The 17,025-nt window shown below is 45.5% G+C and overlaps 1 protein-coding gene across 2 annotated transcripts in view; it reads left to right on the plus strand.

Annotated features, from left to right (window-relative positions):
* The first annotated feature begins 229 nt into the window (after positions 1-229).
* The window catches only part of LMX1B (LIM homeobox transcription factor 1 beta), a 124,481-nt gene continuing 107,685 nt past the window's right edge, over positions 230-17,025 (plus strand). For both annotated transcript variants that reach the window (XM_063316100.1, XM_063316101.1), the window contains exons 1-2: positions 230-368; positions 2,759-2,945. In XM_063316100.1, coding sequence (XP_063172170.1) covers positions 230-368; positions 2,759-2,945 — 326 coding nt within the window. The remainder of the gene's footprint in view (positions 369-2,758; positions 2,946-17,025) is intronic.

Raw genomic sequence — 17,025 nt, forward strand, 5'->3', positions numbered from 1 at the left:
GGCAGGGCCTGGCCGCCCCCTCCGCCCCGAGAGGGGCCCCGGAGGCGCCTTTCAGCCAGCAGGTGACCTCCCCGGCCGCCCCGCCGATGGACGTCCGGCTCGTTCGGCCTCTAGGCTGCGCCCCGCTCGCCTTTTCCGTCGGCAACGTCCCGCTGCTCCGAGGCCCAGATCCCCGCTGGGACGGCCACTAACCGCCGCTCCCTTCCCCACCGTAGCCCGCCTTCGCCCCATGGACGTGGCCGCGGGACCGGAGGCGCTGGAAAACTGTTTGAACCGCGGCTCTGTCAATTGCGCCAAGATGCTGGACGGGATTAAAATGGAGGATCGCCCTCTGCGCTCGGGCCCCGCAACTTTGGGAGTCCTGCTGGGTGAGTGAGTCTGGCTTTTCCTCGCATCCTCTTTGCTTTTTTGCACCCCCCCTTCCTCTCACCTTCCTGCAGGTTAAAAAGATGTCTCTCCCCCCCCACCCCACCCCCAGAATACAAGGCTGGTCCCCTTGGTCCCGATCCTGGGCGCGGTGTAGCGTGAGCGCCCTCCTTTTCTCGTTTCTTTCCGGTCTCCAGCGCTGAAAAATTGCCCTTGGAGATGCTCGGGAGTTTGGCGAGGGAGGGGCGCGCTGTCCTCGCTGGGAATCTCCATGTAAAAGGCCGGGTAGGCGGGTAGGAACCGCTTTCACGCCAATTTGCACCAGAACTTGGCTTACATTCCGGACTGAGCGATAAAGAAGCGTTTTTCTTTCCGTTCCCGTTGTGATCCAAGGGCCCAAGTGGAGCCCTTCGCAATTAATTCTTTTATCAGTTTGCCAGTTTCCAGCCCGTCCCTGTTGACGTTTTCCCCCCTCAATCCGGAATCCAGACCTCCCCAATTTTGGAGGGGTATGCCCTCTCCCCCTCCCCAGGTTCCCTCTTGCCGGGCGCGTTTTAAAAACTGCTATTGATATCCAGGCTGCGTTGCGCATTGTTCAAACTTTCAACCCGAGTCGCTGCGGTTGCCCCGCATTGGCGACAAAGGTTAAAAATAAGCCGCGTTTCAAGGTTGCTTACCTCACCTTCCTCTCCGGAGCTTTCCCAGATGGACAGCGGGAAGCTTCTGGCGAAGCACGTCAGAAGGGGCGCCCGTGTTGACACCCCCACCCCAAATTCCAAGAGAGTTTGGTTGTTTGGCACGCTTGTTAAACTCTGTGGCTTCATGACCTATAGAAGTAAAGCCTGTGGAAGGGAGTTGAAACACGCAACTCAGGCATATCTCGAATTGGAGCCCTGAATGCGAAGGGACAAGCATGGGTATGTGTGCAACTCCCCGATACTCCCCGCAGTGAATTCCTGAATTCTCTGAAGTGGAGTCTGAACCGTCCTTCCTGAAAGGCGAGATGCGCTGGCCTTTTGCAAGCCTCCTTTAACAGCCTCCCTGAGTTACTGTTTTTTCCTGACAGCCTTGCTTCAATCGGGCCTCTCCCCACTGCAACGCCCCCCCCCCATTAGTTCCGTCCCCCGTGTGGATCCTAAGCATGGCCGAGTTAAATCTCCAAGCCGCCGTCAACTAACATGGGCGCCCCTTAAGACAACTTTCCCTTAACATTCTGCTGGGATTTTCACCAAGGTCGCCAATAGCAACCATATGCCAAATTCCTAGAAACCTCTCCAAAGACACTTTTGCAGGCTGTCGACCCAGCCAACTCATCCTGAGCTCCTTCGTTTCTTCTAGATTGAAAGGCTTGGCCTTCCTCTGTTACACGTAGCCGTTCCACAAGGTGGTGGTGGTATTAATGGGATTCTTCATCATCGTCACCAAAATGCAGTTGTTAATAAGATCTGGGATCAGACGATGTTCACATCTAATGATGTAACGATCTAGAGGGATATGGACAGTTTAGGACTGCTGAAAAGGAAAGGCATTAAAACACTGTTTTTAACTTGGTGGCCATTCGAGCAAACGCTTCAAGGGCAAATATAGGTGTATAAATGTGATTAGTTTATTTTTTCCTCGGCCAGTATCTTATAGTTTATTTTAAGAGCCAGGCCAAATTAAATAGTAATAGTAATAGTAACAACTGCTACAGTAATGCTATTACTACCAAAATATTATAATAATGATAACTGCTGTCCTCCAGTAATTGTGTTTGGGGGGATTTTTGGATGATTCCGGTGAAGGAACCCAGGGACATAAATTGCTAAAGATGACTCTTCCCATACCGCTGGCTGGCCAGAATCCCAGGCATGCTTTCTTGGAAGTAAGCCTTGTGGATCTTGGAGTGCTTCCTTCTGAGTAGACCCGCTATTGAAGGAGAGAGATCCTCTCGATATTAGTCTTCAAGAACAGGGAAGAGGAAAGAAAATATCTGGAGACCTTTCAGAAGCTCACGCCTGTCTCCTTTCATCTGGTTTCTCGTTCCCTGGTGCTGAGGGTCTTTGAAAAGCTCGGTGAAGCTCTGAGAAGAATCTTAATTTCTAGATGTTTGGCTTCCCTTTTGTCCACTGAAGTCGATGGCACATAATAAATGGGTGATTGTGGGACGGAAGTCTGATATGACAAAATGACTCGCGCAATTCTAGCTGAGCAGAAGTAAGACCATTCCCATTGTCTTGAATGGGAATTAAGAGCGAGTGGTCCCTACAGCCACTCTTTCAAAGCCGGAATTTGCCCCCTTTTCTTCCCGCTGGATGACGCGTTGTACTGTTTTTGTGAGACGTATTTTCTCGCGTTCTCCCCTTTCTCACTCTCTCTCTCTCCCCCCCGCTGCCTGCCTTCCCTCCTCCAGGGTCCGATTGCCAGCACCAGGCGGTTTGCGAGGGCTGCCAACGGCCCATCTCTGACCGCTTCCTGATGCGTGTCAACGAATCTTCATGGCACGAAGAATGCTTGCAGTGCGCCGTCTGCCAACAGGCGCTGACTACCAGCTGCTATTTCCGAGACCGCAAACTTTACTGCAAACAAGACTACCAACAGTGAGATGTTTACACTTATTTTTACCCTTTTCCTTGACCCCAAACCCTTCCTTTTTAGCCACCGGAACTCCTCAGCACTGCCTTTGCACTCGAGCCCAAGTTGATCTCATTTATAACTGTATACTGGCGGGGTGGGGGGGGGAGAGAGGCATAAAGCAATTAAGTCGAGGAGGTTTTCCAAGAGAATAAACCGAGCATTGCAGATCAAAGGGCTCTCGCTCCACCCCCTTGCGTTCGACGCTTTAGAACCCATTGTTGCGTCATCGGGCGAACGTTGCATTGTTGCTTTAGAGGGAGCTGGATGGGTTCCCCACCTGCCAATCTTCTTTACTCTCCCCTCCCCTTTGAACTACTCTGCCGGCGGGTTGTGTGCCATTCGAAAAAACGGCGGCTTAGTGTATTCGGGGCAGGGGTTGGAGGTGGGATTTGTGAAACGGTTTGACTTCGAAATGAATTGAATTGTGAGAGATGGCTTGTTGGATTGAACCCGAATCAAACAGGGGCGACGCTTCACCAGTGACATATATTCTTGCGTTGATTCGAGTATGCGTAAACGAGTGGAGGCTGGATGTCTCTGCCCTTTCTTCGCACTGTCTCTTATCCAGCTTGGATCGTTTTTCTGCTGCATTTCTCATCAGATTTTGGACACTTCCTCGGCCCACTAAAACCCTCTCTGAGCTTCTAGCACCCACCCCAGTTGGTTCATATTATTTCTCAAGGGAATTATCTGTAGCAATGCCATCCACTTCTCTGCCTTTTTGTTCCTATTTGATATTTCCGAGATCTCCTCCCTTCAATTTTCTTTAAATGGGAATATTTTAAAACCAATCTCTGCTTACCTCTGTGAAGCAATCAAAATATATTCCTTTTTTTGATGAGAGATTTTATTTTTGAAAGCAGGGCATGTAAACACTTTTTTTCTTGTATGTTTTAAATATACCTGTGGGGAATTGTATATCTGCAGTTTAAACCCCTCCCCAAATATTGTTATGGCCCTTCCTTTAAAAGGTAGGGCTACTTTCGGAAGGAAGGGTAGAGAGACATTTTTCAGGCTGTTCTTAGGTTGGTGTCTTGATCCCTGCAATCTTGGCTGAATAACTCTGGTAAGAGCAACTAAAAGCTGTAAAGTGCTGGAGAGAATCCGCACAAGCACTCCCCTCGAAGGAGTAATTAATAATAATTTTAGACCACAGGCAAATGACAGGTAGAATGCATTTGGGGGAAAGGGGTGTTACATATCTGCATGGAAAGTTGGGCTATAGAAGAAACACTTCAGTGGTTTTTAAAAATAAAATTTAAAAAAAAAACCTCCTGCCTGAATATGGTACTGAAACTAAATAAATAAATAGAGGGTGGGGGGGGGGGTGTAAAGGAAGATTTTTCCGATTTTGAGGGTGGAGGCTGCCCTTCCCCAAGTAAATGCAAGCTGCTTGTGACTAAAGTTACTCGAAGTGCTTTTTCTCTTAAACTAAAAGGTTTGGCAGTCGAGACAGAATGGGGGGAGGCATAAATAAAAACAACACATCCATGTTTCATTTTTGTGTGTTTGCTAGTAACTTATATTTTTAAGCGCTGTACTTTCCCTCTTCCTTCTGTTTAAACGGCGCCTCTTTTTCCTATCAGCCCAATCGGGACTCATCCTCACAAGGATTAAACGCATTTTTAAAAAAAGAACCGGCGGGCCAGGCCTGATTCACAAGTCGCCCCTTGACCTGAAAGGCCTCCCGCTTTAATAAACGGGGTTGGGGAAGGCACCTCCCTCCGTTCTGGTTCGACTGAGCCTCCGAGCGTGGCTTTCAGTACGACCGATCCGGTTTTGACGTCTTTTGGAAATTTATTCCTAAACTCCTAAACTCCGAGCCGGGAGCTGGAAAGGGGAGGCGGTTGTTAAAAGTCTCCACCCTGGTGTAAAACCGGCGGCGTATTTTATTAGGGGGAAAAATAATCTGGGTTTGCGAAGACGCCGGCTTAGCTCGGGAAGGAACCGCCCGCCGCGTGGCTTCTTCGGGGAAGCGGAGTTGCTGCGCGGCCCGGCCCGGCCCGGCCCGGCCCGGCCCCTAGCAGGCGCGGCCTCCGATTTCGAGCTGCCTCGTTATCGCTGCGGGCTGGAGAAGCGGCGCGGTAGCTGCTTCGCACGCTCGAGAGAAGGGAAGACTCGGCGCTTCACAGCCGAGAGGCGACCCCGGTCGCCAGGCCTGTGGCTATTTTGGGGGGAGGGGAGGAAAGAGATAGCCTTCTCTTCCCCCTAAAAAGTCCCCCCCCAGCTTCCTCCCATCCTCTCTCCTTCCTTCCTTCCTTCCTTCCTTCCTTCCTTCCTTCCTTCTCTTTTCCCCCTTTCTCGTCTCCCTCCCTTCTCTTTTTTCCCTTTCTCATCTTCCTTCCCTTCCCTTTCTCCTTTTTTCCTTCCTTCCTTCCTTCCTTCCTCTTTCTCCTCTTTCTCTTTCTCGCCTTCCTTCCCTCCCTTTCTCCTCTTCTTTCCCTTTCTCATTTTCCTTCCTCCCTCCCTCCCTCCCTTCCCATTTTTCTTTTCCCCCTCCTCTTTACCTCTTTTACAGGAATCACCCTTCATTTCCCATCTTATGGGTCTGTTCGGACGACCCCCTGACAACTAGCCAGCCGTAGCGAAACCGAGCCTGTTGTGCGCTACTAGCCCAGATGCTGAATTCGCGCCTGAGCGTGCCAGGCGAACGCGGAAGGCAGCTTTCATTCCAGAAGACCCGTTAAGTTAATCGCCCGCAAATCTGGGTCAGGTCTCTCCTTTGTTTTTGATTCCTATCTCGACCTTCTTTATCAAAAGGGGTGGGGGGATGATTCCATTGTAACCCAGGTATCCACCCCAAATCCAGGCTGTTGCCACCTCCAGACATCCCGGGATTGTGGCTCGTCGATAGGCCTCTCCCATTAAGCCACCCGAAAAAAGAAGAGACACCACCGGGGGAAAATCTGAACATTTTTCCTTGGCAGAGGAACGCCTTCCAAGGGTGCCAGATTGGGGAGCGCCATTCTCCCGCTCCCGACTTAAATTGGAAACCTGGCTGTCGGTGCAAGGTTGGAAGCCGAGAAGGTATTCCTCCGAAGAGGCGTCCGCCGCTTTCAGGTGGCGGCGAGCAGGGAAGCGCGATCACGCACCTGCCGCGCCTGGCCTCGGCCGTCCCCACCGTCCGGCGTAAGCCGAGCACAAAAGCGGAAGAGCGCACTGGAGAGCCGTCCGGCTCTCAAGGTCCGTCCTTTCGGGGGAGAGCCCGTGCGCCCCCCTGGGTCAAGAACTGGATAGGGCGCTGAGCATAAGGCGCCCTTTCCGGTTGCGCCTCCGAGCTTCCTGACATAGCGGAGCCAGTTTCAACGGCGGAGATGCCTGCCGCCTTCGTAGGCTCTAGGCGAGTTTCTGGGCCCTTTCCTCAAGCAGAAAGAAGGTGGACCTGTCTAGCCCAGGGGTGTTGCCTCCGGGGAACCCACGGCGAAGGCCGCCGCGACGCCTTTGCCGCCCGCGGTTTCTTCGCACTGGCGCCCGGCCTTTTGGCTGGGAAGGGCAGGCTTGGTTAGTTGGAGGATCCCTAGGGTGGGAACCAAGGGGCCGAGGTGGCAGCGGACAAGCGCAGGGAGGGTCGTCTGAACGGTGGCGGCGGCTGTTCCGTGGTCCAGACGTTTGAAACAACAGTAGGGGCTGCCCGCACCATTAGGATAGGCAAAGCGATGTGCCCTTAGCGCTTCCCGTTAGGATGGCTCTTTTCCCTAGAGATCGCGCCCCCCCACCCCCCCAAAAAAACCTGTCCAAAGTTGGGTGGCTGAGAACAAGCTGGTGTCTCTCCATGCGGATATGGCATCCGGTACTCACCTTGCCTGCCTTGGAAAAAACCCTGGTGAAGTCGCTTCATTTTGTCAGCAAAGAAACCAAACCAGCCTGAATTAGGAGCTTGGAGCCACTTTTGGCTCCAAGAGGGAGGGCCAGTTATCCAAGGGCAGTCCTGTTTCGTGTCTAACCGTTACAAGATGCTAGTCCTCAGGATGGCAAGAGGAGGAAGAACAAACGAGAAAGCTCCATTTTGGGGTTCTCATCCTTCCCCGGGATTATGGCAAACAGTCCTTTCAATTCAGTCTGCTAGTTTTAGACATTTGTTCACTCCTGGTGCACTCTTGATTCTTCAGATTGGCCAATTTCTCAACCAAGCTAGTAAAAAACAAACAAACCATGAAGCAGGTTTATGGTTCAGAAATTGTGCATGTTTGCCAACATAAGGGCATTCATCTACTGCATCCATCTTACTTGCTCTCCTTGGTTCAGGATTGCATCGGCTAAAATTCTCTAGCTGGTTACACGGGAATAAATCTCACTGAATTTCACAAGCCTTTACTCTGAATATAATTAAACTGTTACTTGAATTTGCAAATGGAACAGAAGCCTCCAGATGAAGAGTTAATAATATACTTCCTTGTAAAACATGACCAGGGTTTCAGTGCAGGCCTTCTGAAGTTTATGATGCATGATCAGCAATGCCTGAAAGCTTGTCTACAGAGTCTAAACTGAATTCCCAAACTGTCTCTTGATGGGGTGGGGGGGATGGGATCTCCATAATGTTGTACGATGTTAGGTAGTTTTGGCTTTGAAATAAGGCACTAAAATCATTTGTAGTTGGTCTGGACAGCTGCCCCTCACTCAATGGGGTGAAGCCAATTTGCTGGAGAGGCAGAGAGGTTGCTATTTCAGAGCATAAAATTGATGCAGCTTGGGAAGGGTGGTAAAGAGACCCTTGGTTGTCCCCCCCCCCCCCACGCTAATGCCATGCTCAGAAACAGGCTGTTCCTTTCTGTGCCAAGGAATTTAACTCAACTCAGAGGTGCTGGTGTTTGGGGTGGGGGCACTGGAATTATAACTAGGAAATGTGATTCTTCCTTTTCTTAGCACAACAAAAAATATCCCTTTGAAACACACGGACTTCAGTTCTCAGGCCTCCATACTTTTTCATATGCTGCCCTCCTCATCTCCTTTATTGTGCCTCCCCCTCCCCTCCCCACCAACACCCCCCCCCTACTTTTGTAAGCTTTCTGGACAGAGTTTTTATTGTGGTCTCACATGCCTTGTTGAGTGCAAAGTGGTAATGCCAATTGCAATTCCATATTAGTTCTGTGGTTAATCTAGGTGTGGGGCCACAGAGATTTCAAAAATTTATTTAATCTTTTCTTTCTAAAATTTCTCCTCTGCCTTTCTGACTTCAGGCTGCTTCTAATCTTGGCCCCTTTTCTTTTCTCCCTTTCTTTTCCACTTCATGCTTGTCACTAAAATTTAGGGCTGCCTTTGTGCCCAGAGTGGGGTAAAACATGGTCACTTCAATCGCCACGACATAATATGACTTTGCAAGTGGTCTGATGATGGACAAAAGACAACATCTCTGGTCGTCCATTACCTTTTGTCTAACATTCAGAAGGTTTCCCCAAAGATCCACAAAGCTTGGGGGGGGGGGTTAAGAGAGAAACTATGTGCATTTCATAGCAACAACTCCAAAATCCTTTGCCATGGAAACCGGGTGGTAAGAGACATACCAAGTATAAATTTGCCAGAGTTCTGGAAGTCCTGGCTGAATAGTTGAAGTCATGAATGCTTTTCCTCTCGCTAGCCCCCCCACCCACCCCAAATAATGTTCTTTCCAAAGGGGGCGTCTGTCTTCAGCGTGTCCATTTAGGAAAGCTTATGCTGCAGTTGAAAGATTGGCCTTTAAAAAGACATTTTATCTGGAGTAGACCCTAATGATTTGCATGGAAGCCGGGTCCTGGGGTTGAATATCAACAACAAATGTGTCCCTGTTCAACTGGGGAGAAGTACACGTGCCACCAGAAAAGTCCCCGACCCAACCACTGATTGAAACTCTTCAACAAAATAAATACCTTTTGGTATCATGCATGCGGAATACCTCCATGTGGCCACCAAGAAGCATGTTAGGTCTTCCTCTTATGTCATGTTTCTAATAGTTAAATGATCTGATGCATTTGTCCTTTTGATTCTTCTTTCTCTTGTGAGCTTTCCTAGGCTGAAGCTGCAGATACTTCCCTCACTGAACAATTGCACCATTGGCATCTTTTGCTATGAAGGGTCACCATTCTTGCAGGATTTCTGGGGAAGAACTGGCTTAAAAAAAAAAAAAAATTGTCCCAATCTTGTTTTCTTAATTTTAGTTACAAAAAGTACACCAAAATGTCAAACTGGGGCACCCTTTTCTGGAAATCAGCTCTTTTGAATTTAAGTGGTGCTTCTGAGTACCTACACAAAGTCTTTATGGCCAATTAGTTTTCTTACCCATTGTTTTCCTCTGGCTGTTTATTTTTATTTTATTTTTACTTCTCTGTTGTCCTCATTCCATGGCATCAGATGATTGTTTCACTGGAAGATTTGTGGACTGTTAATAAACGCTGAATATTTCATCCCAATGCTTTGTTTGAATGCCAGGGTGAGAGGAGAGGAAAGTTTTAATTTATAATGCTCTGCGGGGAAAGGCTAGGGCATAAAAGGTTTGGCCTGTTTCAAAATTAAAATATTAGATGTAAAAGTTGCTTTAAGAGGTAGGGGGAGGGGGCGAAGTGGGGGAGAGAGAGAGAGAGAAGGAAGGATTGTTGGAAGCTAAAAGCTAAATGAAGAAACCAGCAACCAAGATTGGCATTTCTGCAGGGGAAATTGCTGAAAGTTATGTGCTTTGATCTCCTGCGTAATAATCTATAACTTTTAAGCAATTGGTTGTGTAGGTACTAGGTGGAGTAAGTGAATGTTCTTGTTTGGCTTAGAAGTTCAATTGTGTGTGGGATTTTGTAACGGCTCTTTTGATTCTACAGGCGTAACTATAAGAAGGAACGAACAAAGAAAAGATCACTGCCTGCCTTTTGTTATCAACGTGAGCTAGTTTTTCCGAGCTTTGGAACAAATATCTTTAATTACTGTAAAGAGACGTCCTATTAACTACTGCGGAGTTATTGTGTACCGAAGTCAAGATCATGCAAATTTATTTGCATAGTTTAGATACATTTTGTTTCTTTATTAGCCATAGGCTACATTGAAATGCAGGCTAGCGTGCAGAAAATTATTTGATAATGAAGTCCATATCTTATAGGTTGTTACAATGGTAGCGAGGAGGCCAACACTGAAACAACAACTGGCTTTTTTTTAAAAGCCAGTACTAATGTTTTAATGGAGAGTCTTGTCCAGTAAGGATGTGTGCATGAGCGTGTTCAAATGTGATTACTGACATCTGCCAAACGTTTGCAATATTGCAATGATCTGAATTAACAAATGTAAGGCAGCTGAGAAATATCAGTAAAGACACATGTAAGAAAATTTGGACAGGCCAACAATGCTATCCAGTTTGCATTTACTTGCAAGGAAGCCCAGCAGTGTTAAAAAGATTTTCTTCCTCTGTGTTTTTTTCTTTTTTAATGCAACCTAGATCTAAAAAATGCCCGCGTTTCCCCGGTGAGAATTGCCTAGCTGTGGTTGTTCATATTTGCTGGCGTATATATAAAAAGTAGGGCGATAGCGTGGGCATTTACAAATCTCATCAAGCTCTGAGCACTAAGCATCCTTTAGATGGCATCTATCCGTATCTTGGAGGTTTGTGGAATAATTTAGTGCACCAGAGATCCAATGCAAGCAGGAAAATGCCTGGGTGTCTAAAAACTGTGTATATGGAATTGCTTGGCATGTAATAATCTTAAAATTAAGATCGTTACAAAAAATGGGCTTCCATTTTATAATGCCAACGCTACATGCAAAATGCCTAGGCAGGAGCAACCCTCTCAAGGCTCTTTGGCTATTCTTAAAGCTATTCATGGGCTGAGCAAAAATAAAAAGATATCAACTTGTTGGCCTTTTGTTAGATCACAGCGCCTTGTCTGACAGGACAAGCTAGCCCGCTGAGTTTGTTTCTTCTGTTGGACAGGCAGAAGGACCAGCAGGAGGGGAGGGGAATAAAAACAGGGAAAGGAATAGCACAGTAAATCAATTCTCCCTCCAAGGTTATTCATTTGAAAAATGTAACTCTGTACAATTATACATCCACTCTTCTAAAACCCCTCTCTGTTGCCCTCCCACATTTTTGTCCAGCTGCTTGGTGGTGGGGCTTATTTTGCTCACATTGTCTCATCCAGAGACGGGTTTTGCTTTGAAAACGGTGCCCTGAATCTTTTCCTTTACAATGGTCCTAGAAATTTGAGGTCTACTTTGGAGAAGGACATTCTGTAGAGACCACATGTTCTAAGCAGAGCTCCCTGTAATTGTCCTCTGGACTTCCTACAATCTTGTGCATGTTCCCTCCTTGGGACAATCTGATCTCTCCGCAGCACCCTGATGTCTACGTATGGTGCTAAATCTGGAAGTCAGATCCAAGTCTGACAAAAGTCAAATCTGGAAGTCAGAGCCACGTATTTTGGAAGCCTGACTTGAATCATTCAGGTGGTGGCCTCTGTGGTTAAATTCTTGCCTTAAGCCCTTCCATGATTTCCGATGATGATGCAGAGTGAGGAATGCTGTGGGGTTAACACCATGACTGTAGGCTTAAGTGGAGAGATCCAGTTAAAGTGGAGGCTGATTCATTGATTATGATGGCTGGCCTGAAGTGGCGAAAACAAGTTTCCACTGAAATCAAGGGGATTTGCTTTTTCTTGTGGTGCACTGAGGATGGGAAGGTGAGGAAAGAGAGGACACAAAAGTTTTTCTCAAAGCCATAGGACTTCCCACCCAATGCTAAACAAATTGCAAGGGTGTTTGTATACTATAGAAACTGAGTTAACATGGTTCAGTCTCATTTCATCTAAGTGTGATAAAGCTGCATGTAGTCTATGATATATTTGCAGCAATCACATTAAAAGAATGCTCAGTTGACATGGTCATATTACCATGACCGCTCAGAGTCCCTCTTTGGTGGGAGACGGGCGGTAGCACAAATCTGAGAAATAAAATAAAATAAAAAATAAATGTTACAAAGACTATGCTGATATCATTAAAATAAGTTAGATGCTAAAATGGTGTTTAAATCTTATTTGCACTGAAGCCAAGAGGGGGAAACTGCAAGTTTTTTAAGCACGGTCTTCCTCCCACAGTTTTTAATAAAAAAAAGATAATGTGGGTTTCCCCCGCGAATTTTCTTGTGTAGTAAAGCAAATATATAGTAGATTGCCTCAAATATCTGGGTTGTAATTACAAAATGCAGCCCTGTGCTTGTTTACTTGGGAACACAGGAAGGAATGTGTTTAGGATCACAGTAAATGTAAGACGTTTTCCAGCTAGGGAAATGCATTAGCTACAATTGCTGGAATCCAGGACATTTTCTGTGGGACTTCCGTACTAGGATAATTTTAAGGGAAGTGAGGGTGGAAGGGATTCCTTTTTTTTTAAAGGGGGGTATGAAAATAATGTCTGAGACTGGCATTCTTTTTACAAAACTGTTAAACAGATCATTAGGAGCTCTCTGGAATGTTGGTAAATGGAATGCAGTGAGTTCAAAGAGACTTAGAAAACAGAATTTATTACCAAATTTATTTCACTCCCACATATGTGGGATTCTTTGACTGTATCAAGCATGGATCAGGAGCTTCTTGCGTGATGCTTATGATCCAGTGGCAAATGCCTGCAAGCAAAACTTGGATGCTTTCTTTCGACTGTGACGTATCTTTTGTTTGTCCTGAGTAAAGGACCTGGAATATGCCTCGAGATGGTGCATATTATGATTTTGCTGCTGGACTGAGACACCAAATGCGCGCTTGATTCCTAGAAGCAATGTTGAGCTAAAGATCTAATAAGAGGGAATTTAGCTAGATGGAGTTGACCAGGAACCCACCTAGATTCCCAAAACTGAGTTACAAGGGTTTGGGAGCTTACACAAACACTGTTGTGCATAGTCTAGGGTGTTTGGAAAAGGGTGCACACTGATGATGTTTGAATCCTAATGAAAGGCATGAGACTTTTTTCAAGTGGCCATTTTTTACCATCATTGCTAATTTTTAGTTTTAGACTAGTTTTTAGACTGCTTTGAGATGGCCAAAGCAAGCCCTGCTAGGATGTGTCAAGAGTGGATGGGGCATGTTCTCCGTCCCAACAGAAGAACTGATCTGATATTTTTGAGGGGGAGTTCAAAGTTTTGAAAAGCTGAAGGGGATGCCTGAAGCCTCTGTATGGCTTGCCATGGATTTCTTCCCATAATTCCAGATGTGTTTTTTTTTAAAGACTTTGCTCTCCTCTTAGAGGGGTGGCTGTTGAGACCAGAAACAGAGGATCATTTTAGCTCTTTTCCTTAAAAAGGTTTTGCAAAATAAAATGCATCGGATCATCTTCCCCGATCTTCAGCTGTTCCTCTCTCCTTATCATTTTCACCACCAGCCTACAAACCAGTTAAATGCAACTCTTCAAACTAGGTCTTACCAGAAGCTAGTTGATGCTAGTTTGGAGCATTGCCACATGATAATCTTTAGCATTGTGTCCAACCTGACATCTTCCAGTTGTAGTCCCAATACATCTGGAATACTGCATCAAGCCAGGATGTGCTCTAATAATGTCTTCTGAGATGATTACAATAGTCTAATAAGCCAATGGAAGAGAAAGCAATAGTGCTGATGAGCTGGTTGCATGCTAATAATAAAACCCTGATGATTATCTGGCAGAAATTACTTTAAGATGAGATTATCCTTCTAGGAAGTGGGTAATGTTTGATACAAAGCGATGATGCAATCAGGGTGCTGTTATGGTTGAAGTTGGGGAATGTATGTTCTGCTTTACTTCCCTCCAACCTCTTGGTGCCCCTGTGCATTTTTGCTAGCCCAGCAAAATGTTCTACCTTCTGTCATCTACTAATAAACTCCTCTTTTAAGTAAGTACTTGGGTAGATCAGACAGATTTTATGTCACTCTCCTTTTAACAGATTCATATCTACAAATTACTTATAAGGTGGCAACATTACTTTCTTGGACATGTTTACTAGGAAATAAATGGAACTGAAGGTGGTGTAAATGTTCATCAAAGTAGGTTTGACCCCAGTTCTGTGGTTCCTTCCTTCCTTCCTTCCCCAGTTTTCTGCTCTTCAGTTTGGCTCTCCTGATTACACACACCCTCTTTCATAAACACACATGGGATGTATTCACACAATATATTTAAGTCAGGTGGTGATCTAGCATTTGCATAAAACTTGAGGAGCATTAATCTTGGCTAGGCTTTTGGTGGCTTAGTCTATTTTGCAAAATCAACCTAACTGGTTAATGTAGGGTTCAATGGATTGTTCAGCAACCAGTTTCAATGCATAATGTGATTGCAACCCTTCTTTTCCCCAGTTTTGTAAGACTTGAAGTCTGGTACCTCTGGAGGAAAAGTGCCTTGTGTGGCGCAGATTGGTAGGGGGCACTATTGCCACTGAAACTCTCCCCACAACCTGAGTTTGATCCTAGCAGAAGCTGGATTCTTGGGTAGCCAGCTCAGGTCGACCCATCCTTCCATCCTTCCAAGGTCAGTAAAATGAGGACCCAGCTTGCTGGGGAAGGTGACGACTGGGGAAGGCAATGGCAAACCACCCCGCTCTATAGTCTGCCAAGAAAACGTCATGAAAGCGGCATCCATCTAAAGGGTCAGACCTGATTTGGTGCTTGCACAGAGGACCTTTCACCTTCACCTTCACCTCTGGAGGACACCAAGTTAAGAAGAAACATCTATATAAATAACATCTAAGCAAATGGAGCCCTGAGAGTGGGTGGGAAGTAGGTAGAGAGGAGGTCCTGGTTCTTCGATGGTGTTATCTGAAATGACCGTTGAGTGACCAATGCTTGTGTAGATTTGGGCCTTCTCTACACAGAAGGTCACATGGTTTGGATGAGTTGGCATCCAGGCAAATCTTTCTGTTTCACAACAAGGCCACATCCTTAGTGTTCTCCTAGATGGCCATCCATAGCTGCACGTGATTGAAAATAGCATGATGAAAACATTATATCTCTCTGAATGTTTTCTCCCAACAATCCTGTGCTTTAGGAACAGCTGAAAAAAAAGAACAACAACCTTGGTTTGAGATCCTCCAGGTGCTTAGTGGTCCAAATGAAGTTAATCCACCATAATATGACCCATGCTGATTTCTCCTGCAGCTGAAAACTTAGCGATATCCCTTAAAGGAAAGATTAATGAAGGATTTGTTTTCATGGTGGAATTTGGTCGCTGTGTTTGTGAAATAACTGCAGAAATAAATGCATCCAGTGAAACACCAATGACAGCTTTTTTTCATTCCTAAGTGTTGTTCTACAGATCTCTGTAGAGTGAGTTCTAAAGATATTCTCATAGCACATGAGCATATTTCTCTGAAGTTGTAATAGATGCTTTGAAAATCCAAGCAAAATTATCAGTGGCAGGCCTAGAAAATATGAATGAATGAGTTTGTAGGTAATTGTTTATGACTGTTACATTCTTTAATGTTAGCTGTTCCTTTTCCTCCATCCTGTTGATGTCCCCCCCCCCCTTCTTTCTTGGTGTGGTTGCAAAGGTCCAGTTGACATAAACTTGATGGGTTTTTTTCCCCTTTCTATTTCCAAATGCAAACATTTGGTATGTGGTTTTGCAACCAGAAAAGTAAAACAAAAATACCGTACAGTTTCTTGGAACAAGACGATGGGAGAGATAGAAACTGACGTGGCCAAGTCATTTAGGAGGCCGTGAGAGATACTGTTCAATGTGCATGAGGACCAGTGTGGTGTAAATGTTGAAGATATTGGACAGGAAGTAAGAAGACTTAGGCTCAAGCCTACCCTTAGCTATGGAGACTCATAGGTGACCTGGACCAGTCCCTCTCTCTCAGCATTACCTGCCTTGCAGGATAGCTGTTGTGGTCATAAAAATGAAGGGAGATGTTAATATAAGCTGTCTTGAGCTTTTAAGAGGAAAGGCAAACTGTAAGTCTAACAAATGAATAAATGTTTATATACCCAAGCATATATTCCAATTGATAATGAGGCCCATGTTGAACAGTTGGAAATAGCAAACAATCAGCTGCTTCTCTATGAACATTTGCTGATATGTGTATTTGTGTTGGTGCCATGGTGACATTACCATTATTTTATTATCCTTTTAATATTATTACTCACTGTTTTATGGAATTTATGTCTGAATTGGATTTTAGAGTAGTGTGGGTTTTATTTATGCTGTAAAACACCAAGAGTTGGTTCCGTTTGGCAGTTTATAAATATAGCAAAAAAATCAATAACTTGGCCCTATTTCCAGAGTTTGGCATCACACTCCATTTTTTTCCCCTTTAAACTCTTTGCTTGATGGAGAGTATCATTTTTTAAATGTATCATTTGGCCAAGAGCCCAAATGGAAAAGTGGTCAATGGGATTACTTTTCTTAATTTGTTTCCTTCCCCCCCCCCCCCCAAAATCATGCATTTGCAATGAGCCCTACTCCCTGTGAAAACTCAAAATACAGGAAAGGAAAAAGATTGCTTCTAATGCTGCACTACTAAGGAGATAGGAATCATGGATGCTTGAATGTCTTCTCTAACGTGCATTATTTTTCCACCCTCTCCCCATCAAAGCTGGGATCTAAAGAACCATTTATAAGGTGCTTTAGTTAGAAAGGTCATTTAGTACAATTGTCTGGGTGGCAGAGAGAGCTTGCATTAGCCCTGTTGGATCAGACCAAACAATAGGGGGACAAAGAATTTTAGGAGGGAAACTTCTCCCATTTTCACTCTTCAGTTTCCCTAACCCACAAAAAAAAAGCCTGAGATCATGCTGTTGAAATTTGGCAGCAAAATGACTGCTAAATTTTGGCAGGGTAATTTTGAACAATTTTGGAGAATGTTGGGGTTAAGACTGGAAATGAAAGCTCTTTGCCTTCCTGAGGCTTCTTACCATTTTGGGAGGGGTAAGGAGAAGAGGGCTTATAAAAGATGACTATTTTGCTGCTAAATTTTGGCAGTGTGATCTCAGGAGACTGCATATGGGAATCCTGGTAGGCCATATCTAGCTTGTGAATTGCCTACTCCTGTTTTAAGAATCAACCAAATGCCACAAAACAGTGCAAATGCTTTGATGCTCTCCAGAAGTCTTCTCCTGGTAAGGTGCTATAGAAGTTGAG

This window comes from Candoia aspera, chromosome 16 (genome assembly GCF_035149785.1).
Source record: "Candoia aspera isolate rCanAsp1 chromosome 16, rCanAsp1.hap2, whole genome shotgun sequence".
In the NCBI taxonomy this organism is placed as follows: Eukaryota; Metazoa; Chordata; class Lepidosauria; order Squamata; family Boidae; genus Candoia; species Candoia aspera.